Source organism: Rattus norvegicus, chromosome 6, assembly GCF_021556685.1.
Source record: "Rattus norvegicus strain SHRSP/BbbUtx chromosome 6, alternate assembly SHRSP_T2T, whole genome shotgun sequence".
In the NCBI taxonomy this organism is placed as follows: domain Eukaryota; kingdom Metazoa; phylum Chordata; class Mammalia; order Rodentia; family Muridae; genus Rattus; species Rattus norvegicus.
The window spans coordinates 17,283,652-17,308,564 of record NC_141539.1 but is presented as its reverse complement, the minus strand read 5'-3'; the positions used below and the strand labels follow the sequence as shown (position 1 = coordinate 17,308,564).

The window sequence follows — 24,913 nt, the reverse complement described above, 5'->3', positions numbered from 1 at the left end:
GCAGCTGCTGAGAGAGACGTGCATACCTTCTACACATCAGTCCTATCTGCACGCTGAGTCGTGAACAGAGCTGTCCACTGCAGTACCACAGCAGTGGAAGGAAGGTTTTTACAGACAGAAGTACAGATACCTACCTCCTATAGTTAAAGTTGCAGCTGTGGAAATCAACAACAGCACGAGAAGAGCAGGCAGCAGGCTGGGCCCTGCTGCCATTCCAATTGCTGTAGAGACTCCACTACAGTCCGAGTGTGGGAGACACCGTACACGCCCACATTAAAGGCGTGGCCGGCCACTTGGTACCATCATAGGTGGGTGGTGGGAATTCACAAGGTAGAGCCTCTCGGGAGGCCTTTAGGTCACTGAGGACATAATGTGGAGTGAAAAACAAGATCCTAGTATTTTTGTTTGTTTGTTTTCTATCTTTGAGGTGAGCAATCTTGCTCCACCATAGGCTCTACCATGACTTACCGTCTCATAACAGATACAGAAGAAGAGCCAGGGCCAACCAGGCACGGACCAAAAAACCTCTCAAAGCGGGAGTCTCTTTGTAAGATGACTGACTGTCTCGGTTATCACAGTAATAAAAAGCTAACAGGCATAAGCACACATGTACGTGAATACGTACTATGACAGGCCTGTGTCACACCCTCAGCTTAGAAGAACGCAGCGCACACACACAGTTTACTTATCTGTATGTGAGAAGGGACAAGCACGCCTGAACACCTGTGAGGAGCTCAGAAGGCCACTCGTGGGAGTCCGTTCTCTCCTTCCACCATATGGGTGTCAGGATCCAGAGATGGAACTCGGCAGCAAGTGCCTTAGCCCACCGAGCCTCCTCCCCAGCCCTTAAATGTATTTTTAATGCACAGAAATAAGAACACGAAGTCGGAAGCCATTGCTGTGGTAAAGGGAAGGTTTCCAGGAGCAAAGAGGCTGCCATTAGATGAACCTAATGGGTGAATGGGTGTTTGCTGTTCTATAATCTATACCTTTGTTTGAGCCAGGGGGTCTTTCTTTGCATTCCTGAAACGAATATGTAGACCAGGCTAGCTCTGAACTTGAGGCAATTTCCCTGCCTCAGCCTCTGAAGTGTTAGACCATGTTCACATGGCTGCACCAGCTCTATCGTCTGTATGTAGGTCACCGAGGACATAACCTGGAGATGAAAAGCACAATCCCAGTCTCTTCCTCTTCCATTTCTGTTTCTAGCTTTGAGGTGAGCCATTTCGCTCACCGAGGACATAACCTGGAGATGAAAAGCACAATCCCAGGCTCTTCCTCTTCCATTTCTGTTTCTAGCTTTGAGGTGAGCCATTTCGCTCAACCATATGCTTCTACCGTGACTTACCCTCCCACTACAGACCCGGAAAAGCCAGGGCTGTATGACTGTACATGCTCCAGACTTTTATGCATGATTTCCTCCTCCAATGTTTTAAAAGCATATTCCCCACAACACCCTGCTCTCCACCCCCACTGCACCCCTTCTGAGAAATGATCCCGAGTAGTACAAGCTGGCCCTAGACCTGATATGTCTATATAGCCAAGGATGACCTTGAACTCCCGATTCTCTGGTTTCCACCTCCGGAGCGCTGGGATTACAGCCCTGCACTTACGTGCCCTCTGTAAAACACGTTTCTTTTCTTCCACATGCCCATTTGTTCTGCTTAACTTTTGGTGACTATTTTCAAAGAAAACACATTTTTGATCGGCAGGAGAAATCCTACATTTAAAAAAAAAATGCCTGAATTTTGTTTTATCTTCAAGTCTGTCATATTTAAGAAAAATTCTTCAGAAGATTTACTATAATGACTTACTACCAACATTTAAACAAGCTACACAGGCTAATTGAGAGATTGGAACAATCCCTTTAAAAGAAACATTGTGGATTGTACTTTTAAGTAGTTACAATTAACCTGTATCTCTCTAGGGCCTGAAGAAAATCTTTTTCACTGAAGTTAGTTCTTAAGTGACATATATAACAATAACTATCAATTAGGTTCAATTTGGTCTTTAATTTGGCTTTTGTAATATGAGTCAAAATTCCCCATGCATCATTTATACAACCAAAGACAGAGTGTACTGTGCAGTAAAAAATGGCGCTCCAGCTGAGCGCACTCTGGAGCCAGGAGCTGGTGTCCCCAGCCCTCTTCCCCCGCCACGTCACCCATGCCACCGACTTCCCCATGGTGTCCCCTGAACTGAAGACACTCATTACCCAAGCATATTTTGACGTAGCAGGGCCCCTACGGTGAGTCAGGCCATTGCTGGAGAAGTTCTACCACATTTACTTCACTCTCTCTGCCTCTCACACACGGGTGCATGGAGCAAAGGTCTTCACATGGTGATGGGACAAAAATAGAACTGTCTGCTTGACTCCAGTGGGTCACATACAGTGTCACAATCACGTCCTTGGGTATCATCTGTGGCCACACACCGTACACAAAGGAACAAAAGATGGGATTTCCATGAAAGGAAGGCAGAAGCCCGATGTCCCCTGGCCTTCTCAGTGGTAGAAAGGGCTTCCTTCTTCCTTGTCATGGTGTCCCCACCTTAATGCCTGTGGTGCACGTCATCTAACGTGATGTCCTCGCTGGACCCTCATCTGTGGACACTTGGGACATCATCGTGACTACTGACCTATAACAATATAGTTCCTAAACTATCCCGCAGCCCTTGCTGGGCTCTACTGAGCTAACACATGGTGCTCTCAAAGCTGGTCATCCTGGAAAGAGCTTAGAAAAACTATATCCCTTCAACATTTTTATTCTGATACAACTGTGTGTGTGTGTGTGTGTGTGTACACACGTGTGCATGCATGCACACACTTGCATGTGCATCTCTGTACATGGATAGAGGCCAGAGATACTGAGGTCCTACCCTATCTCTTTATTCCCTTAAAACAGGGAGGGTCTTCACTGGACCTAAAACTTGCCTTTTTTGTTTTCTTTTTTTTTTGTTTTGTTTTTCTTTTGTTTTGTTTGTTTTAAGCTGGCTGGATAACCACCCAGCCAGAGATACTCCAGTCCCCCCACCACCACAGCACACTGGGGTTCCTGGTGTTCACAGTCACGCCTGGTTTTACCAGGGTGCTAGAGATCTGAGCATAGGTCCTCATGGTTACCCAGCAAACGCCCTTACAGGCCGTCCATCTCCCCAGCCTGACACGTCTTTTTAAAGTTAAGATAGTTGCAAAGTATATAAATTATATCATAAACAAAAAACCTGTACATCTAAACTGATAGATGAATCTAGCCTGGGAGTAGCTCCGTGGGCAGACTGCTTGCCTGCATTTCGGGCACAAAGCAGGGCCTTTTATCCCCAGCTCTGAATAAACCAGGTACCCGGGAGATCACGGCAGGAGGGTCAAGAGTCCAAGGACAGCACAGGTTTCTCGGCCAGTGAGACAAAAGGAAACCTAACCCCAGCACAAAAAAAAAATTAAATGATTGCTTATTAGTGGACAGATTAAACGGAGCACCAGAGTTCTCGCCACAAAGATATGACAAGCACACGAGGCGACAGACGTGTTAGTTAGCCTGACAAATAACTTCACAATGTAGCCCAGCGCTGTTCCACAGTCTGCATCTCCAGCGCTCTGGAGGAAGGGGCGGGTGGATCGCTGCAAGCGGGAAAGCTACACAATGAGTTCTAGAGCGCCCAGGGGTGCACAGAGCCCCGCTTTGAAAACAAAAAGATCCCACAATGTGAGTACATACGAGGTCACCTGGACCCTGTAAATACAGTCACTGTTGTCCTTTGGGACAAATTTCCAACGCCGAGAATCAAGCCAGGCAAACGTTCTCACCAAGCCTCTGCCTCAGTCCCACAATAAAAAAAATTTTTAAAGGGAAACAATGAGCCCTAATGATATTTTCTGCCCAATCAATTTCATTCTTCAACTGCGCTGAAACCGAAGGCCTGACGATCTTCTGACTTACAGAAGGGTCTGACGATGACCGTGGGCTCATTCACCCTCTCACTTTGCTGGGGATGATGCATAAAAAACTGCTTAGCCCAAAACTTACAACGACTGCTACACACACCGCGCTCTTCTGCTTGGCGGTGTCCGTTTGAAGTGGGCATGGTGTCACATGTCTGTAATCTCAGCCTGCTCTACATTCCAGTTTCTAGGTACCAGGCACGGGGGAGAAGGTTCAGCGGGTAAGGTACGTCATTACACGAACATGAGGACCTGAGTTTGGATCTCCAATACGCACATAAAAAGTCAGGCAACGCATCTGTACGTGCTGGGAAGCAGAGACAAGAGTGCCTGGGGTTTCCTGGCCAGCCAGTCTAGCCAATTGGTAAGTTCCAGGATTAGTGAGAAACTCTGCCTCAAAATTAATTAATTAATTAATAATTAACTAATGTGGAGAGTTATCAGTCTCTAACTTCCAAACACACACACACACACACACACACACACACACACACACACAGTACAGCCCTGGCTGGCCTGGAACTCACAGAGATCCTCCTGCCTCTGCCTCCTAAGTGCTGGGATTAAAGGTGAGGGAAGGTCACCATATCCAACACCGATAAAGTTACATTTTTTTCCTTTCACATTTTTTTTTATTTTATGTGTACGGGTTGTTCCTCCTGCACGTGTGCATGTGTGCATGTGCACACATGGTTCCTGCAGAGGTCAAGGGAGCCAGACCTCCTGGAATTGGAGTTACAGATGGTTGTGAGCCTCTGTATAAGTGCTGTGAATTGAGCCTGGGACCTCTGCAAGAGCAGAAAAGGGTCTTAACCACTGAGTCATCTCTCCAGTCCCCCAAATTTTTTTTTTTACCTCAGGAAGGGTGAACAGAGTGCTTGTGAGAAAAAGCATTCAGAAAAGGGCAACAGTCAGAATTCCCACAGCTTCCAGAGGACGGGCTCGGATGTCCATACTAAATCTGAGGTATTTTTGCTGGTTTCAAGACATTTTTGTTTCATGTAGGTTATACCCACCAACACCTATTAGATACAAGGTAGGAATTTTTAAATTATTTGTTGATTAATTTTAAATAGTAATAAATAGGTCTGAGGATGTTTAGCTGGTAGAGTACTTGCCCAGCATGCACCGGTTCCTGAGTTTGATTCCTTCATTGCATCAACCGGCCCTGTGGCCCTTATCTATAATCCCGGAGCTGAGAAGGCTGAGACAGGACTATCTCTGAGTGACACTCAGGCTTTGTGTACACCATAAAACCCTGCACAATAGACAACAATGGGGCAAGTGAGATGGCTCGGCAGATAACAGGCTCACTGCTTTTCCAGAGGACCTAGGTTCAGTTTCTAGAACCCATACAATTACTCACAAGCTCACAATTACTTGGAATTCAAGTTCCAGGGCATCTGACGCCCTCTTCTGGCCCCCACAGCACCTGCACTCACATGCGCTTACCCACACAGACACACATATGCATAGTTTTACACCTTTTAGTTTTAACTATATACTAAAACTTTTTAGTTTTAACTATTTGTGTGTCTATGGGTGCATGTGAGTACCCGTGCCCATGGTGGTTACAGACATCCTCCCTTCCCCACACTCAGACCTGGAGTTACAGGTGGTTGGGAGCCAACTAATGTGGGTGCTAGGGATTGAACTAAAAGAAGTGTGAGCTTTTAACCAGTGAGCATCTTTCCAGGTCCCACTTTCTAAGGATCTTTAATAAGATACATCTGGGAAAGCATCTACCTCTGGGCTGGGTTCTTTTACAGCACAACTCTGTGACATCTGGGGCTGGTCACTTAGGCTATACCAACGAGCTGGGTGGTGCGGATTATTAACTACTGACAGGGCTGTATGAAGTCTTTAGTGCTGTTACTGAGGCTGGCCTGGAACTCATTACGTAGCCTAGGCTGACCCCTCAGCCTCCTGAGTGCTGGGACAAGCTCACATCACCACGGCCAGGAAGTTTGTAGAATTACTAATTTTTACCGTCAGGGGTGCATCTGATTCTCCTTAAGCAGTTACCGAATTCGTTTCAGAGAAATCCATCTGCTCTGCCTTCAACTCTGAATAAATGAGGACTATCAGAATACCGGTGGTGTTCTGGGGAGCTGTTGGTTCAGCCCACACCTCAGCCACCTGCAAAGTGCTCTCCTCTGAGACAACCACAAATCTGTCGTCACACACAGAAGTACTTCTGCAACCACCCGCATCTTCACACAGATTATTTAAAAACATACGCCAGGGTTGCTGTCAGTGTGGAATGGCAGAGCCCATGATTGTAAGCCAAAGCCAGGCATTCTGACACTGCATGTATTTTTAAATTACAGATAGGCACTGTAATGGTTTGTATATGCTAGGCCCAGGGGGTGGCACTATTAGAAGCTGTGGCCCTGTTGGAGTAGGTGTCATCTTGTTGGAGTAGGTGTGTCACTGTGGATGTGGGCTTTAAGACCTTCATCCTATTGGGTGGAGAGATGGCTCAGTGGTTAAGAGCACTAGCTGCTCTTCCAGGGGTCCTGAGTTCAAATCCCAGCAACCACATGGTGGCTCACAACCATCTGTAATGAGATCTGATGCCTTCCTCTGGTGTGTCTGAAGACATCGACAGTGTACCCACATACATGAAATAAATCTTTATTTTAAAAAAATGACCCTCATCTTAGCTGCCTGGAAAGCAGTCTTCTGCTAGCAGCCTTCATATGAAGATGTAGAACTCTCAGCTCCCCCTGCACCATGCCTGCCTGGATACTGCCATGTTCCTGCCTTGATGATAATGGACTGAACATCTGAACCTGTAAGCCAGCCCCAATTAAATGTTGTTCTTTATAAGAGTTGTCTTGGGGTTGGGGATTTAGCTCAGTGGTAGAGCGCTTGCCTAGCAAGCGCAAGGCCCTGGGTTCGGTCCCCAGTTCTGGGAAAAAAAAAAAAAAAGAAAAAAAAAGAGTTGTCTTGGTCACGGTGTCTGTTCATAGCAGTAAAACCCTAACTTAGACAGGTACTAGGGTATGATGAAAATCAATGGTTTGTTTGCTTTATCTAGGACACTCCTATATGACCTTGTTTTGGAAACCTGAGTCCACAGTGGTGGAGAATACAACGCATGACACAGGTTGGTTGTGTATGCTGCTTTGATGGTGTCCGTGTGCCTGGCACTGGAGGATTCTGGTTCATGCCAATGCCCTTCTGCCCTCCTCTAGTGTTCCTGATCACAGCGGTACCATGTCTCCTCCTCAGCAACCTTTCGGCTCTTCTACTTGATGAAAGTGGCTGAGGACCAGGGCTGGATCACCCTATAACCTCTTTTTGGGTGTCTGAGAAGATTAATGACTGAGTTATTTCTGTCGAGTCTGATATTAGATGCTGCCCTTGGATCCTCCTGAGGCATCCTGACCTACAAATCCTTCTGTTTTCTTTCTCCCTATCAGAATTTACTATCCAGTTAGCTGGGGTGTTCTGAGAACTTTTACTCTCTGTGCTTGGGAGGGGAAAACAAGTTTTCATAAGCTAACACCAAATAATTAAGATTTACCTTGTTCCCATTTATTTCTTCTTTTTTCCTTCAAGGCAGGCTCTAACTATGTAGACTAGGCTGACCTCAAACTCAGAGCTCCACCAGCCTTGTCAGAATTCTGGGATTAAAGGCATGTACCTGATCTAACTCACGTTTAATAGTTATTTATTTAGTGGCAGTGTTGGGGTTTCCAAGCATGCAGAAAAAGAGCACTTATCAGTCTATTTTATTTTATTTTAAAATTTTAGAGACAGGGTCTCACTATATTTAGATCAGGCTGGACTTGAACTCAAGAGATTTGCTGTCTGCCTCGTGAATGCTGGGATTAAAGGTGTGTACTGCTAGGCTCAGTTTCATGCCAGTCTTTTGGTATTAGTTGTCAGACTTATTTGCCTAGGCTGGCGTAGAAGTTTCTATGGAGTCCAGGTAGGCCACAAGCCTATCATCCTCCTACTTCAGGCTTCTGCACAGGCCATCATGGTTAGCTCATTTATTATGAGCCTCCCTCCTTTCTCTCACATATACACACATTCTCTCTCAATTTTTTAAAATTTAAACATTAGAATTTCATACACGGATGCAAGGCATTTTGATCATATCCACACGCGCCCTCATTTATACCATTCCTCCACAGGAATGTACGCCTGGATTCCACCTCAGCGACCTCAGAGGTTCCCCGTGTGGGAGTTGATTGTGAGACGTCAGGGTACAATTGGTGCAGTTTGAAATTGACTCTGTTGGGCTGGAGAGATGGCTCAGTGGTTAGAGCACTGACTGGAAGAGGTCCTGAGTTCAATTCCCAGCAACCATACAATAATTCACAACCATCTATAATGGGATCTGATGCCCTCTTCTGGTGTGTCTGAAGACAGTGACAGTGTACTCACATATGCAAACTAAATAAAATAAATCTTAAAAGAAAGAAAGAAATTGACTCTTGCTGTTAGAGGCTGCACCCATAGTTCAGCCATCACGTACTCTGTACTGGTAAATGCCTGTGGTGAGTTGGGAGGGCACAGAAAACCAAATTTGGATTCACGAGCTAGGTCCTGTTAAATCAGGGCCAGGCCCCTTAGCACCATATTTGAAGCCTATGATTTTGGGGCCATTGACATGGCTTAGAGCTATGGTTCTCAGTCTTCCTAATGCTTCAACTCTTTACAGGTCCTTACGTTGTAGTGACCCCACAACCATAAAATTATTTTCATTGCTAGTTTGTAACTGCAATTCTGTTACTATTATGAATCGTAACATAAATATTTTATAGGCAGACCGCTGTGAAAGTGACCCAGAGGTTGGGAACCACTGCCTCAAAGGGAAAAAGATCTGAATGTCTGAGATTGATTCCTGGGATCCACACAGTGGAAGGAGACAGCTGACTCCCTCAAGTTGGCCTGTGATTTCTACATGCATGCTGTAGTACACAAACATACACACACACACACACACACACACACACACACACAGGTACACATACACACACACAAGTACAGACACACACATGAGTACACACACGGGTACACACACACAAGTACAGACACACACACATGCATACACACACATGCACACACACGGGTAAACACACATGTACACACACGGGCACACACACATACACAGACAAATAAAAAGTGCTTATGATTTTATATGAATATTAAGTATGTTTAAGAAATAGGAAGTGGGGGCTGGGGATTTAGCTCAGTGGTAGAGCGCTTACCTAGGAAGCGCAAGGCCCTGGGTTCGGTCCCCAGCTCCGAAAAAAAGAACCAAAAAAAAAAAAAAAGAAAGAAATAGGAAGTGGAACGTACTGTGGTGATTCCCTCCTAGATTCTCAGCACTGAGGAGGCCAAGGCAGGAGCATCATGAGTTTGAGGCCAGCTTGGGTAAATAGCAAGACCCTGTTTCAGAAAACACCACAGGGCATGGGTTTGTGTATATTAATACCTACCCTACTATTACTAGTGCAACTGCTATGCTAATTTCTACAAAGTAGAAAACTTGGGCCTAGAGAACCGCTGAGCCTGAGGACTCCACGGAACATAGAGGAATAGATCAAGCTTGGCTCAGGCCTGGGTAAGAGTGTGACCCCAGCTGAGGCTGGATGACCACAAGTTCAAGTCCTGAGTGGGCTACAGAGTAAGTTCAAGACCAGCTGAGGCAACCTAGTAAAACTCTATATCAAAATAAATGTTCAAAAAATATTTAGGGGATTGGGGATTTAGCTCAGTGGTAGAGCGCTTGCCTAGGAAGCTCAAGGCCCTGGGTTCGGTCCCCAGCTCTGAGAAAAAAAAAATATTTAGGGATACAACTCAAAGGTAGAACCGAGCATGGGCAAGCTCCTAGGATTAGGCCTCCTGAACCACCAAAACATGTGAACCCAGATCTGAATTTATTCAGAAGGTCAGGGGCCGGCAAGTGTCCTCTCTACCCAGCCAGGCTTTGAGGTATGAACTGCCTCTTTTAGGGGGTTGTTTCTAATGTTTTTCATGTAGCTCAGCTTGGCCTCGAACTTGAACTCCTGGTCCTCTTGCCTCTGTCTCCCAAGCGCTGGGATTAGAGGCATGCGTGCACCATGCTCTGCCAAAGGCCATGTGACAGCTGCTCGATCCTGTCAGACACCATATAAAAGAATCGTTGTAGCTGCTTTTCAATAAAACCTAACACAGATACTGAAATCTGAATGCCGTACAGCATTAAGTCACGAGGTACATCAGTCTTGCTTTGGTTCACTTTTAAAATTGTTTACGGCCTTTTATTTGATGCAATGCTCCTGCCTGAGACTTACAAGTTTATACATCAACAGACTCAGTTCTTTTTCTTTTGCTATGTAAAAAATCCAACCAGTGAGTGGTGTGGATGTGGTGAAGCACACAGACGATTCTGGCCCAACTTATACGTCTGTAAACTCCTAACCAAACCATATGATTAAAATGGGTCACTGCTTTCTCTACAGTAGAAAATGACCATTCGGTCATTCATGTGTGTGTGTGGGGGGGGGGGGGGGACAGATAAATATTAAGACATATTGTAACAAAAAAATTAAAGTCAAGAAATTTTAAAATCTACTTAAGGATTTGGTGTATATACACACACACACACACACACACACACACACACACACACACACACACACACACACACGATATTACAGCTATTACTTCCTATTAGTGAAATTGTTCTCAGGCCCACACAGGTATTAGGGTCCCTCTGGCACAGCTACTCGTATTGAACAGAGAACACAATTCTCTTCTATGAGATCTGCCTCCCAGATCTGTTAGGGTTTTATGAGAAGTGTGCAGCAGAGAGAAGCCCAGGCAGTGGTTGGTGAGAGGAGAGTAGAGTCCATTTTCCACACTGTATGACTGAACCGGTCTGGATGAAACAGTCTCCATGCTCTCTAAGTGGATCCTGGCTTCCTTATACACTGGAATACTGTACAGTCATTAGAAGAACGAGAGAACCAGGCATGGTGTCGAATGCCTATAACTCCATACTAGAGAGGAAGAGGAGAGAAGATCAGAATTTCAGGGCCAACGTGGGCTCTATCTACAGCCAGATCCTGTTAAGAAAGAAAGGAAAAAATGAACTGGTGTGGAAAGAGTTTCAAGATGCATCATTAAGAGAAAGAAACAGGGCTGGAGAGATGGCTCAGTGGTTAAGAGCACTGACTGCTCTTCCAGAGGTCCTGAGTTCAATTCCCAGCAACCACATGGTGGCTCACAACCATCTGTAATGGGATCTGATGCCCTCTTCTGGTGTGTCTGCAGATAGCTACAGTGCACTCATATATAATAAATAAATAAATCTTTTAAAAAAAAGAGAGAAAAAAATTCTTGGGGGCTGAAGAGATGGTTCAGCAATTAAGGGTGTGCACTGCTGGTGCAAAGGACCCACGTGTGATTCCTTGCACCAACACCTGGCAGCTCACAACCACCTGTAACTCCAGCTCCAGGGGACCTGATGCTTCTGGCCTCTGCAGATGTGCCCATACCCACACCCAGAAACACACGCCCAGGCACCCAGAGACACGCAGGCGCACACACAATTAGTCTGAAATGTTTATGAAGGTAAACTATTCAGCAAGATTTAAGAGCAAATCCAGTTACACATATGTTTAACATGTATATAATACACAATTCTATCTGTGCATGTGTGCACACGTATGTGTGCATGTCTGTGTTTATAGTACATGGAACATTCCTGAAGACTCAGATACTGACGGCAGAGCAGGAGGATCAAGAGTTCAAAGTCATCCTCAGCTACACAGCAAACCCAAGGCCAGGAAAAGAGCCCAGAAGCTGCATGGGTCCGAGGAGAGCGGGGTACGCTACAGCTTGTCATTCTACGTTCCCCAATGGGTGCAGTTCTCATTAAAGATACATGAATAAAGGGAGCATTTAAAATGACTTCTTCCCCAAGATGAGGAAAAGAGCACTTTATTAGAGAAGAAGGTGATGACAAAACAGATCCTCCACAGAACTGTAAACCTGGCAGCAGGCATAAGACCCACCCACACTTCGAAGTCCAGTATGAAAGACCAGGGTTTAACTGAGGTCCCAGCTCCCGTCCAATCTTATCAGAGATCTATTAATTAACCGACTTCTACAAATAGCCACCTTATCTGCCAGTAGCCCTTCCGTCTGCAATCTCAAATACTGCTCTTATTTCTAACATGCTGCAAAGCCTATTGGGTTTATGTAATATTGAACACAAAGGCAACGGAAATAACACAATTGATTTTTAAATTTCCATCACCCTGCTGCTCCGTTTTTTGATTATTTAAATTTCCTTAACGCCTGCTTAAAATAACACAACAAGGAAAGTTAAACATTTTACATTCTCCTCAAACTCTTATCACGGCAACAAAGTAATGCAGGTTAAAGATTCAAATCCCCACACGTAACAAAGAACTGCTAAAGAACAGATCAGAATTATCGTAAGGCTGTGAATGTCTGATTAAAATCTCAGGACACTTCTGAGACCGACGGAGAGTAGGCAAGTCCACAGGTAAAGGACCAAGACACAGCTATCCCGACAGCAGCCGACCCGTCACGAGCAGCTATCAAAGGGCACGTTTTCCTAAACTAGATAACAATGTCTAGTACTGTTTTTTATTTCTTAAAATGGATTGATTTACTTTTATTTTGTGTGTATGAGTGTTTTGCCTCCATGTATCGCTGGTGTTCCACATACATGCAGTACCACCGGAAGCCAAAGGGGGGCAGCAAATCCCCCCGGAAGTGGCATTGTAGATGTTTGTGAGCCTCCATGGGTGCTGGGAACAGACTCCAGGTCCTCTTCAAGAGTAGCAAGTGTTCTTAACCACTGAGTCGTCTCTCCAGTCCCCTTTTTTGATACAGGGTCTCACCACATAGCTCAGGGTGGTCTCAAATTTGCAGGTTTCCTGGTTCAGCCGTCCAAGCGCCCCCACACCAGATGGACGCTTAGTAATCTGTCTGCCTGCTAAAGCTGCAAAAAGAACCCAAATCTCTTTGGCAGTCAGGAGACTCTGGGCAGGAGGCAACACTGCCTTCTAGGATTCAATCAAGCCTTTTGGTCCTGTCGCTTTGGACCTGTAGCGGTGCAGTCCATCATGGCTGGATCACATGTCCTCATGTCCAGGAAGCAAAGGCCAGGGTCCCAATATCCCATTCAAGGGTACTCCTCAGTGGGAAGAATCTGCTTATCTCATCAATCCACATGCTCACCCAAAGACTGACAAAACACGGGTTAGTCTAGGAGCCTGTGAGTGCGTTCACTGCAGATCTTTACCAACGTGATATCACAGTCCTCTGGACGAGATGGCTTCAGTCATACGGTATGGGAAATGCTCTCTGATTCCTTTCTCACCAACCCTGAGGGGTCCTCCTCACAATATCATCAAACAGGAAGCAGACCCCATAGAAGAGGGCTCTATTCAGTACTCAAGAGTAGGCTAAAGTAGTCAAGCCAGAAGCACCCCAATGCCTACAGGCCAAGAACCTCAGTAATACATCACACCTTCCTAGCCCAGTGCACCCTACATAATGAAGATCCCCAAGGCCAGGGACTACAGGACTGGTTCCCACAGCCTAGAATACTCTGGGTAGCCATTGGGAGGCGGGGCCTATGAAAAAGCAATTAGGCCACTGGGGTAGTACCCTTGAATGGGATATTGGAAACCTGGCCTCAACCTACTCCCTTTGCCTCCTGGACGTGAGACTAGCAGTGACCCATGCCTTGTGTTACAGCCATGATGGGCTACACTGGTACAGGCCCAGGCAATAGGACCGAATGGCCTTGGATTGAATCCTAGAAACCATAAATCAAAACAAACCAATCCTTCAAGTTGTTCCTCTCCAGTATTTTACCAATGATGGAAGGGTACTGCACCTGTTATAGGAGATATCCTAAACACTGGCTGAACCAATCTCTTACCTTCTCTACAACCACACCCTATGCCGAAGGCCTACCCTTTCCCTGGCATAGTCTTCACACATAATATGTGTGTGTGTGTGTCTGTATTTTATATATATATATATGTGTGTGTGTGTGTGTGTGTGTGTGTGTGTGTGTGTGTATAACACACATATATGCATATATATGTACATACATATATACACATTCACGTGTATATGCATATACATACATATGTATATATGCACATAAACACATATATATCTCAAGCACTTGTTCTTAAAGAGGACCCAGGCTCCATTCCCAGCACCTACCTAGTAGCTCAAAACCTATCCATAGCTTCACTTCTAGGGGATCCATGTTTTCTTTTGACTTCCACAAGCAGCAGGCATGTGTGTGGTACAGACATCTACGAAGGTAAAACATATATTAAATAAACAAACATAACACCCAAAACCCACTTTTCTGGGGCTGAAGAGATGGTTCAGCGGTTAAAAGCACTGGCTGCTCTTCCAAAGGACCCAGGTTCAATTCCCAGCAACTACATAGCAGCTCACAACTGTCAGTAACTCCAGTTCCAGGAGATCTGACACCCTCAAACAGACATACGTTAGGGCAGAACACCAATGCACATAAAAATAAACAAACAAACAAACTTCCCAAGTTCATGTCATGCTTGAAAGGAAGTGCATGCTCCTGCTACACCAAAGGTCCTCTGTTCTCTGTTAACTTCTTCCACAGATGTCTTTGGAATAAATGCCGGCCTACCCCATGGGTGGTCCTTCTACTCTACAGGTAAGCTGGGATTCCCTCTCAAAGCTTTCACATCTACTGTTCTTCCTGCCTGGATGCACTTCCCTCCAGTTCCCTACAGCTGGCTCTCACCCCCAGGACTCCTTTTACAATAGAAAACTCTTAAGTATTTATTTACAGTGAGTTCTGTCTCCCCACTCCACTATTATCAAATTAAAAGCTCCGAAAAGAGTAGGAACCCCATCTTATGAACTTGTATACCCACAAAGCCTACCACAGTCACAGAAACTTATTAGGTGATGAATGCTTAGAATTTCTTTCTATGTAGCCCAGGCTGGTCCATGTCCCAGCCTCATAATTTCTTAACTATCATATTTTTTTTCTCAATAAACACCAAAATATGCTAGAACGTTGGGCAGCATTCTGTTAGAACACCAGGCAGTGGTGATCCTCTCTTAATGGGGGTTTTAAACTAGGGAACAAAGTATTTCAATTCATGAAGAATTAATCTACATTGTTACCCAAACAACTATAACAAAGCTATAAAAAAAAAAAGACATATGTCAATCTGGAGGGATGGCTCTTAGTAAGGTACTTGACACAAAGCCCTGAGAACCCGAGTTCAGATCCCTAGCATCCACATAAAAGCAGAACATGGCAGCACAGGTCTATAAAACAACATGGGAGAGGGAAGTCCCTGAAACTTACAGGCTCTTACACCCAGGAGATTCAGTGGGAGACCCTGTTTCAAATTCTCAGATAAAAAGGTAGAGAGTGGGCTCTCTGCTCCCCACTCCCTGTTCCAGAAACAGCCCCATTTTCTTGTGCAGTGCCAGCCTCGTCCCGCAGATATGATGGTGAAGGTGGATGAGAACGGATTTGGCTGTATTGGGCGCCTGGTTACCAGGGCCACCTTCTGCTCTGCATCTGGCAAAGTGGACATTGTTGTCATCAACCACCCCTTCACTGACCTCAACTACATGGTCTACATGTTCCAGTATTGTTCTACCCATGGCAAATTCAATGGCACAGTCAAGGCTGAGAATGGGAAGCTTGTCATCAATGAGAAGCCCATCACCATCTTCTAGGAGCAAGATCCCGCTAACATCAAATGGGGTGATGCTGGTGCTTGGGATGTTGTGGAGTTTACTGGCATCTTCACCACCATGGAGAAGGCTGGGGCTCACTTGAAGGGTGGGGCCAAAAGGGTCATGATCTCCCCCATGTTTGTAATGGGTGTGAACCACGAAAAATATGACAACTCACTCAAGATCGTCAGCAATGCATCCTATACCACCAACTGCTTAGCCCCTCTTGGCCAGGGTCATTCACGACAACTTGGGCGTCATGGAGGGGCTCATGACCACAGTCTATGCTATCAGTGCCACTCAGAAGACTGTGGATGGCCCCTCTGGAAAGCTGCAGCATGATGGCCATGGGGCAGCCCAGAACATCGTCCCTGCATCCACTGGTGCTGCCAAGGCTGTGGGCAAGGTCACCCAGAGCTGAACGGGAAGCTCACTGGCATGGCCTTCCGTGTTCCTACCCCCAGTGTATCCACTGTGGATCTGACATGCCACCTGGAGAAACCTGCCAAGTATGATGACATCAAGAAGGTGGTGAAACAGGCATCCGAGGGCCCACTAAAGGGCATCCTGGGCTACACTGAGGACCAGGTTGTCTCCTGCGACTTCAACAGCAACTCCCACTCTTCCACCTTTGATGCTGGGGCTGGCATTGCCCTCAATGACAACTTTATAGCTTACTTCCTGATATGACAATGAATACAGCTACAGCAACAGGGTGGTGGACTTCATGGCCTACATGACCTCCAAGGAGTAAGAAACCCCGGACTACCCACCCCAGCCCAGCAAGGATACTGAGAGCAAGAGAGAGAGGCCGTCAGTTACTGAGTAGTCCCTGATCCAACTTGTCCCCCAACACTGAGCATCTCCCTCACAATTTCCATCCCAGACCCCATAATAACAGAAGGGGCCTGGGGAGCCCTCCCTACTCTTTTGAATACCATCGATAAAAGTCATGCTGCACTCCACACATACATACACAAAAGGTAGAGAGTGACTTCAGAAGGTACCTGAGGGGCTGGGGATTTAGCTCAGTGGTTAGAGCGCTTACCTAGGAAGCGCAAGGCCCTGGGTTCGGTCCCCAGCTCCGAAAAAAAGAACCAAAAAAAAAAAAAAAAAAAAAAGAAGGTACCTGACCTCAAGTTTGGGTCTCTGCATACACACAAACACACATGCACACACACTCATGCACACAAACACACATGCACACTCTTATATACGCATACACATACACCCCCACACAGGCAATGTGTGCACACGCGCGCGCGCGCGCGCGCACACGCGCACACACACACACACACACACACACACACACACACACACACACACACGCACACACACACTAGTGTCTAACCAGGCGATTTGCAGGAGCTGAGAATACTCAGCCCCACCTGCAGGCTCTCCACACACACACCCCTCTCTTGTTCCTAATCCACCTCCGTGCCCCTCACTGTGCGTTCCTAACCTAATGAACTGGATCATTCATGCTCAGCTCAGGCTCCATTCTCAGCCTTTTCCGGCTGCCCTAGTGAATGAGATGTCTCCTCCCAAACCTGAGGGATTGCAGATTCCTGCTATTTATATGCTATTGTTGTAGCCTTCCTCCATGGCGTTTCCTCATAACCACACTGAGGCCTTGATGAAAAGCCCTCGAAGGCAGGTGAACTCATTCTTAATCCCCCACACCACCAGTTTTGTTCTTGAGTCAGTCTTTTTTTTTCTTTGTATACCCCTGGCTGTCCTGGAACTCACTTGGTAGGCAAGGCCTAGCTTTACCTAAAGGACTCTGGGATTAAAGGCTTAAGCCACCACCACCCAGCCTCAAACTGACAAATTTCCTGCCTCGGCCTCCCCAGTCCTGAGATTAAAGGTGTGTAGTACCACGCCAGCTCGAAACAAGCTCTCCCTTTCTCTGGTGGGGATGGGGGTGGGACAGAGTGTCATGGCCCACGGTGGCTTGAGATTCGATAGGTAACCAAGGATAACCTTGGTTTACTCATCCTCCTACTTAACTGTATCTCCCACTTGCTGAGATTCCGGGCATGTGTGGACTACCATACCTGCTGGGGAGCTGGAATGCGACCGTGTGTGTGTGTGTGAGTGTCTGCCTGTCTGTCTGTCTGTATTTCTGTTTGTCTTTAAGTTGCTCTGAAGGAACTTCAGCTCTCCCTAGTATGGACCAGAGTTGTTAAGTATCTGTGTTCACAAGCACAGAGCAATACAAGCTCCCAGACCCTGCCGAAGACCTCCAACGCTTGCCTCTGCAGGGTTGGGAATCAAACCTAAGGACTTTTGCCCGAGTACTTTTAGTACTGTGCTAACATCTCCAGCCCCGATTTTTGGGGGGACCTGGGAGTAGGGTACAGGGTCTCACTGTGACATAGCTTGGGACAGGCTCTCTTGACCCTTGGGCGTTGAGCCTGAGTTGGTAGAATGACAGGTGTGAGCCTCCATGCCGGGTCATCTTTCCTGTGCCCCATCTCCTCCCTCTGCCATCGTGGTACACGCTTAACACACTCTCTCCTTTCTAGGGATAAGCGTCTCAGTACAAATGATACAAACCGGCCAATCAGTAGGCACTGCTGCAGAACAGTTATTCATATCACTAAAATATGCTTTCCAGCCACCACTCACTCTCCACCGGTTCTCAGTCCCTAAACATAACATACAAGTTTCATGCCTATGCCTACGCTGTTCCTTTATCCAGAAGATTCTCCTATTTTGCTCTTCAGCAAGACACAGGATTGTGCGGGTTGCATAAACCAGTTTATGTAAGTGACGCCCCCTGCCAGTGTTGGACAGGGCACAGCCTTTCAAGGATGCCTTGGTTCCATCCTCAGTGACCCTGCAGGCTTTCTCAGAATAATTCGACTCTTGAGGACCCATTGTGCCGCCGAGTCCTACGTCAACTTTTCTTTATGAGAAAAAGTTACAGTGTTTGGAACAGCAGCAGTGACTGGACGGGAAACTGTGCTGAGGTGAATCACGATGGGGAGCTCTGGGGCTGGGGATCCAAGTAAGTGGCAGGTCTCCAAGGGGATGGAAGGAATTCTCAACTATCAGAGGGCTGTGGACTCATTTTAGTGGGCACAGGCTGGCTGGCACTGAGCAACTATAAAATGCCAGCTGCCACAATCCTGTGGAAGGAGGCCAGCGAGGGGCTTCCTAATGCAACATCTTCTTCAATATTCTGCCCTGCCCTGGTTTATCTGGGATTACAGACACGGGCTTTTGTATACCTACTCATAGAAAGAAGCTTAAAACTGGGCCATTAAGCCAAGAAAAACGTGCATATGCCTGAAATATCTGGGTATCCAGGAAACAGTCTGACTTGAATAATTATATACATACTTAAGATACATATACACACACTGAGCCTTACTCTGTCTTCCTCACTTCCTCCTCAGCCTCTCTTTTATCTCTGTCCCCTCCCTTTTGGGTTTCTCCAGCTTCTCCTTCTATCTAAAATTAGTATTCATCCCAATGCTTTAACATGAACCATTTTTCTCCCCAAACCCCCTCCTTCCTTCCATAAAGTTACCACTCGATTGACTCCCTGTGATCAACTCTCTCGAAATCTAAACCTATCAGTCAATTCTCCTGTTGCCTTGGCTAATGAGCTCCGGCCATCACTAACCTTAGAATTCTACCCTTACTGATGAGTCCTTTCAAAGCCGGTCACTCGCAGCTCATTTTTCTATGACGCTTTCAAAAAAAAGATGATCAAGGTCACTTTATTTATATAGGGAAGTCAATTCCATTGTATGATTGGAGCACCAAGGAAGCAATTCCTATCTGTGGAGACCCAACCCAACACACGAAACAAGATGTTTCCGAATTCTCTTCTTTTCTAAGCATAGATCTGAGATTTCACGCCAAGATGGCATGCTGGCAATGAACTCTGTGTCACCAGTCCACTGTGGTTATACCTAAGACTCATACAGAGAGGAATATTCTGTGGAAGCCAGGCACTGCTGTATCTATACACGACACAGTTCCTAGCATACACAGGCCCACCAGGAAGAGATTACAGCACACAGCCTTGACTTGAAAGTGAATGGAGAAAAAAAATTAAGCCAGAAAATGAGTGGGGGAGGACTCTTAGAAGAGTTATCAAACAAATGGCAAAAGGGAAGATACTGTTGGGGTTTTATGCCCAAAATGGCTGTCTGCTCTGTAAGTCCAACTTTAGTCTGCTTATTCCTCCCACCAAATATGCAAAATAAACTCACTCGTTCTAAAAACAGGAGAGTGTTATCACCATTAAGAGGTAAGCAGGATCTCAGGAGAGATTAAAGTATTTTCTTTTCACCCTAGTAAAGTGGGGGTGGGGACACTTCAATGACCCAAACCTGTTCTGGGTTTGGGGAAGTTTCGCTTTTTCTTCTCTCCCAGGGCAATAGATGTTTTTGTTTTCTTCCCCATACTGAAGGCCCTCTGAATAAAACCCTAAATCTTTAATACCACACTGAGGAAAGGAATTTGCTAGGTCCACACTTGGTCGGAAAGGAGAAGAAAAAGGGCACAGACATCCATTATTCAGAGTCTATCGCTAAATTAGCCTCCTTTATAACACGGCAACTCCATCCCAGCACACATTACGCCAGGGGCAGGGTGTGCAAAATGTGTGGGCACTGAAGCAGACCACATTTCACCGAAATGAGACTTCATCTTTTCAAACACCACCAGCATTGGCACAGATTTCAAAGAGCTCTTAGCTCAAACTGAATTATCGTGCAAATTATTGCATTTTAGCAATAAAAGTTTGGAAAATCTAATTAGCAGGTTGCTATTTGGTCAGAACTAAACTATACCGCCTGGGGGTTTTCCTATAAAAGGTGAGACCCAAGCACACCCCGCTGGCTAATGGAAAGAGGGGCGGGGTTGGGAGCCACACATCCCTCACATCCCTGGTTTGGAGCGCCAGGGGCCTCCAGGGGCAAGAAAAAGCCTAGCTGAGCTGCCAGGCAGACAGGACGGAGACTGGACGGACGGACGAACGGACGGTACGGAGAGACGGGACTGGACGGACTGGACGGGCAAAGAAGCTGTGCGTCCTACCCGGAGGGCTCCCTCCCAGGGCTGGCGGAGTACCTGCTCCGGTCATCCAGACTGCGGTTGTCGGCGGCCGCCGCGCGCCAGTCCGGCAGCGTGCTGGCGCACAGCACCACCATAGACACGATCACGAACACCACGGACACGCTGGCCAGGATCTGCGCGGCCAGCGACGACGTGGGCTCCTCGAAGGTCCGCCGCATGCGCTCCAGCCAGCGCCGGGAGGGAGCCGCCTCGGGCCCGGTGGGACGAGGCTGCTCGCGGCCCAGCTCGTCTGCCGCGTGGAAGGTGTGGGTGTCGGACATGCGGTCGTCTAGGCGGCGCTGGCAGCAGTACTCCAGGTGCGCGCCCTCCAGGCCCCAGTAGATCATCTCGTTGTAGAAGGAGAGCTCGCACATCCGCGGCGCGAAGCGCAGCTTCCCGTGGCCGCGCACGTACAGCAGGATGAAGCCGAAGGCCTCCGAGTGCCGGTCGAAGAAGTACTCGTTGCGCTCCCGGTCGTAGTCGTCGCACACCTCGAGCACGTCGCGCTCCGAGCGGCAGCCGTGCAGCCGGCTCACACGGCGCAGCGGGAAGTCCTTGAGCAGCTCCCGGGACAGCGAGTACCGGGCGCCGCCCACGTTCAGCACCACCGAGGCCGCCCCGCCGCGCCCGAAGGTCATGGCTGGCCGCCCCGGGGGCCTGCCCGCCGCGCGCACGGGGTGGCCGCGCCGTCGGGGCCCGCGCTTCCCCGGGGCTCGCGCCCCGCGCCGCCCGTGTCCCCCGCGGTGTCAGCGCCGCCGCCCCTCGCTCCCGGGTTCGCCCTTAGGAGTCCGGGTGGCTATCCGCAGCTCCAGGTGGCGCCGGTCTCCCGGAGGGCGAGCGTTAGCCGAGGCTCCGTGGGCAGGTCTCCCGGGTCCCCGGCGCACGCAGCCCGGCCGCCGTCCAGAGGCGAAAGGCAAAGTGAGCGGGCTCGGCGGCGGCGAGGAGCGGGCTCCGGGAGGCGGGGGCGGGGCCTCCCTCGCCGTCCTCCTCCTCGCCCGCCGGCTCCGCGCGCTCCTCTCCCTCCGCGCGCACCTCCTTGCCCGCCCGCGCCCGCACCCGCACCTCCCGGCTCGCTCGGGCTGGGATTCCCCGGCGCCCCGCCCCGGACCTCGGGCTCCCCGCCTCGTGACGCCGTGCGCCCCCGCCCGCAGTGGCCGGGAGGGGTGCGCGGGGCGTGATGCGAGCTGCGGGGAGCCCCGGAGCCATTGGGATGGTGGGCACACCTCCCCCAGGCTCCTTTGAACAGTCCCCGAAGGGACGAAACAGGAGAGAAGGAGGGGTGCAGAGGTGAGGACCAAGGTGCGAGGTTTGAAGTAGGCAGCAGACGGCGTCTGGATAAGACTTTGCCAGAGACTGTTGGGAACCCTGGTCGGCTTCTAAGGCCGCCCCAAAGGATTTCTCAAAGCAAGCAACCCAGTCGCGGCTTTGCCTGCCGACTTTGCGCTTCCTCTCCGCGCGTGGGGCGCCCCACGTGCAGTGCGCTCCGAAGGCGGCCGCGCACCAAGCTTCCCCCACCCCTCGCTCCCTGAGGGATGTTTGGGCCAGCGGACTCGCCCTAGTCCCCCGCTTTCCCAGCCTCGGGGTCCTACACCGCTCTCACGATGCCTCTGGTGGAGTGGGGTGGCAATCTGAAGAGAATCTTCTTTCACTGGCAAGGCCAGAATGTCTCATTGCCTCGATCTTGCATTTTCTTTTTCATGCTATCTCGATGTCCACTCCTTCCCTCCCCGTTGCACCCCGGTGCGACTGCGGCACCGGCCCTCCAAACGCAGAGGCAGTGTTAAGGCTTGGAGGAGTGGGGTTCGACTTGGCAGGCATTATTTTAAACAGCAGTTCACACATGCGACACCGGCAGCCCAGCCCGTCAAAGGCAAGAAACAGGTGAGTTGTATGTAAGGGAGACGATGTTGGATGCAAAACAAACACTGGATATAAGAATGAATAAGAGGGCGGAGGGGTGGGACAGAGTACCTGGGGAAGGGTTTTACTTTCTCCTCCACTTTCATAATTTTGTAAGACTGCCCGGTGCCCGCTAGAGGTCACCATAAAGAGCCATTTGCTCTGGTTCTAGGGTAGATGTGAAAACACAGCCGCCTGCAAATTTGAGTTGTTTCTGACAAAGTCACCCTGGGTGGTTCTTAGAGAATGAAAATCTCTCTAAGCTGTTTATCCGTAGACTTGGATCATTTATTTTCTAAAGCACTTAATGTGATTAAAAGCTCAAAAACAAGAGTTATTTATCTGCTAAGTAGCTACTAAGCGAGGAAAACATCCTGAAGGAAGTGAATTCAATACGGAATGGAAGGAGGTGCTGGCAGAAGGAGCCAAGGATTCCGGGGAGCAGATCCCAGATGCGAAAGATTAGCGACTGCAAAGAAAGCTAATGCATTTGTCTGGCTGGAACAACGGGAGTTCCGAGACCGGTGTCCACGCCGGGCTATCTGCAACGGGATCCCTGAAGCTTCAATAACAGAAGTGGCTAGATGAAAGCCTTAGTTTAGGAAGATGCTCTGCCCTGTGGGTTATTCTAAGGAAAAGGCTCTTTCGGCAAGCCAGGAATAGAAACCCTAACCTCGTGTCAGTAAAAATGAAGGCCAGTTATGAGAAACCCAGGCCAGTATCTAGCAGGTCTTCGTAATGGATAGATATGTCATAGGACACAGTGACCAGAGTGGGGGGAAAAAAAAATAAAAGCCGGTGAGAACCAGCCACCAGCCTGGCTTCTCACCAGCCAGAGCCAATTCACCAGCAAGTTGCTAAAAGCAACAAGCAAAAGAGTACAGCCATTGTGTTGGTTACTTGAACATTACTATATTTATTTCCTGTGCTCTCTATGCAAAAATCCCTTTACAGTCTGCTGTTGGAGGCAGTTAGAGAAATATCTCTTTTTAAATTAAATTCGAACTTGGAAAACAAATTAATTTGGTGACAATGCAGTGTATGCCTCATAAGTGTATTTTCATAATATTTATTGGCTGGATAGGTTTAAATCATTTTCTTTGTTCCTAATATAACTCTTGCTCTTAGCTGGTTATGATATCAGTAACCCAACAGCAATGTTCAAGTCATTTTCTCAAACAGAGTATACAGAATGATGGCTTTGTCTCAGTCTAACCTGGCTTAGAAAACATTCTTACAAACTGTCCTGCACCACCGTGTTCTGAGAGGACGTCTACAGGGAGAATTATTACACTCGGCTTCTCTTCTGGGTTCAGGATGGTGTCTGGGGTCGTCATGTGTAAATCCTCAGCACACGTTAAAATGTGAAAAGCATCAGGAAGGATTTGAGCTTGAAAGAAGGTGGGTTTTTTTTTCTTCTTTCCATTCTCAATGTGTTCACCCATTTCAGAGAGGAGTAACAAAGGTTTGTGCAAATGTGGCTGGAACTCGATAGAGACCCTCTAGCCACAGCAGTGTGGGAGGAGGAAGGCTCAAGCCAATCCTAGCTCTAGTCGCTCCCATGTCCAGCATCTAGATTGTCATCACAACTTCTCCCCATCATTCTTTCCTGCCCCAGGGACCCGTGCAATTCCCCCAGGCAGTCTTTCCTTTTCTCCAAGTCATCACTACTTCAAACTCGAAATGGAAACCTGGGGCCAGCCTGGGCTACATGAAGCTATTCTCCAAAGTCCTGGCTGGGGAGGTAGCCTAGTTGATAAAGTGGTTGCATCCATGAAGTCTGAATCAAATGAACTGGGTTTAGTGGAACACTCTTGTAATCCCAGCATTCAGGTTGTCCAAGATGGCTGCTGGGCTCATCCTCTGTGGGAAGCTGGCTGCAAAACGTATTTGCCAAGTGACAGCTAACAAATCCCTCATGCATAAGAGGGAGATGAGGAAAAGGGGCTCTGGGTGTTAAGTGACACAGATAGCGTGAGGGTAGTAGACAGCTCGGTGTGTGACCCTGGAGAAATCCCATCTCATGTATGACTTCCATTAGTGCAAATATGCCATGTCATTGTAAATACATGATTCATAGAAAAATGCACCAATCCAGAAATAGGTAACCTGAAACATCAAACACTGATTGAACAGTTCTCTTCTCTGTACTGCTAGCTCTGGGCTCAATGTGAATTCCTGCACCCCTGGTGTTGAGCAAGGGGGGCCGTGCCCTGTCCTAAATTACTCCATATTGTGCAAAACAGGTTT

The 24,913-nt window shown here is 47.8% G+C and overlaps 1 protein-coding gene across 2 annotated transcripts in view; it reads right to left on the bottom strand.

The window, feature by feature from the left end:
* Kcng3 (potassium voltage-gated channel modifier subfamily G member 3) overlaps positions 1–21,444 on the bottom strand; it is a 48,004-nt gene extending 26,560 nt beyond the window's left edge. The window contains 1 exon segment of one of the 2 annotated variants that reach the window (NM_133426.2): positions 20,747–21,444. In NM_133426.2, the coding sequence (NP_596917.2) occupies positions 20,747–21,402 (656 nt within the window). In that variant the 5' untranslated portion in view covers positions 21,403–21,444. 2 annotated transcript variants of the gene reach the window in all.
* Positions 21,445–24,913: the final 3,469 nt, after the last annotated feature.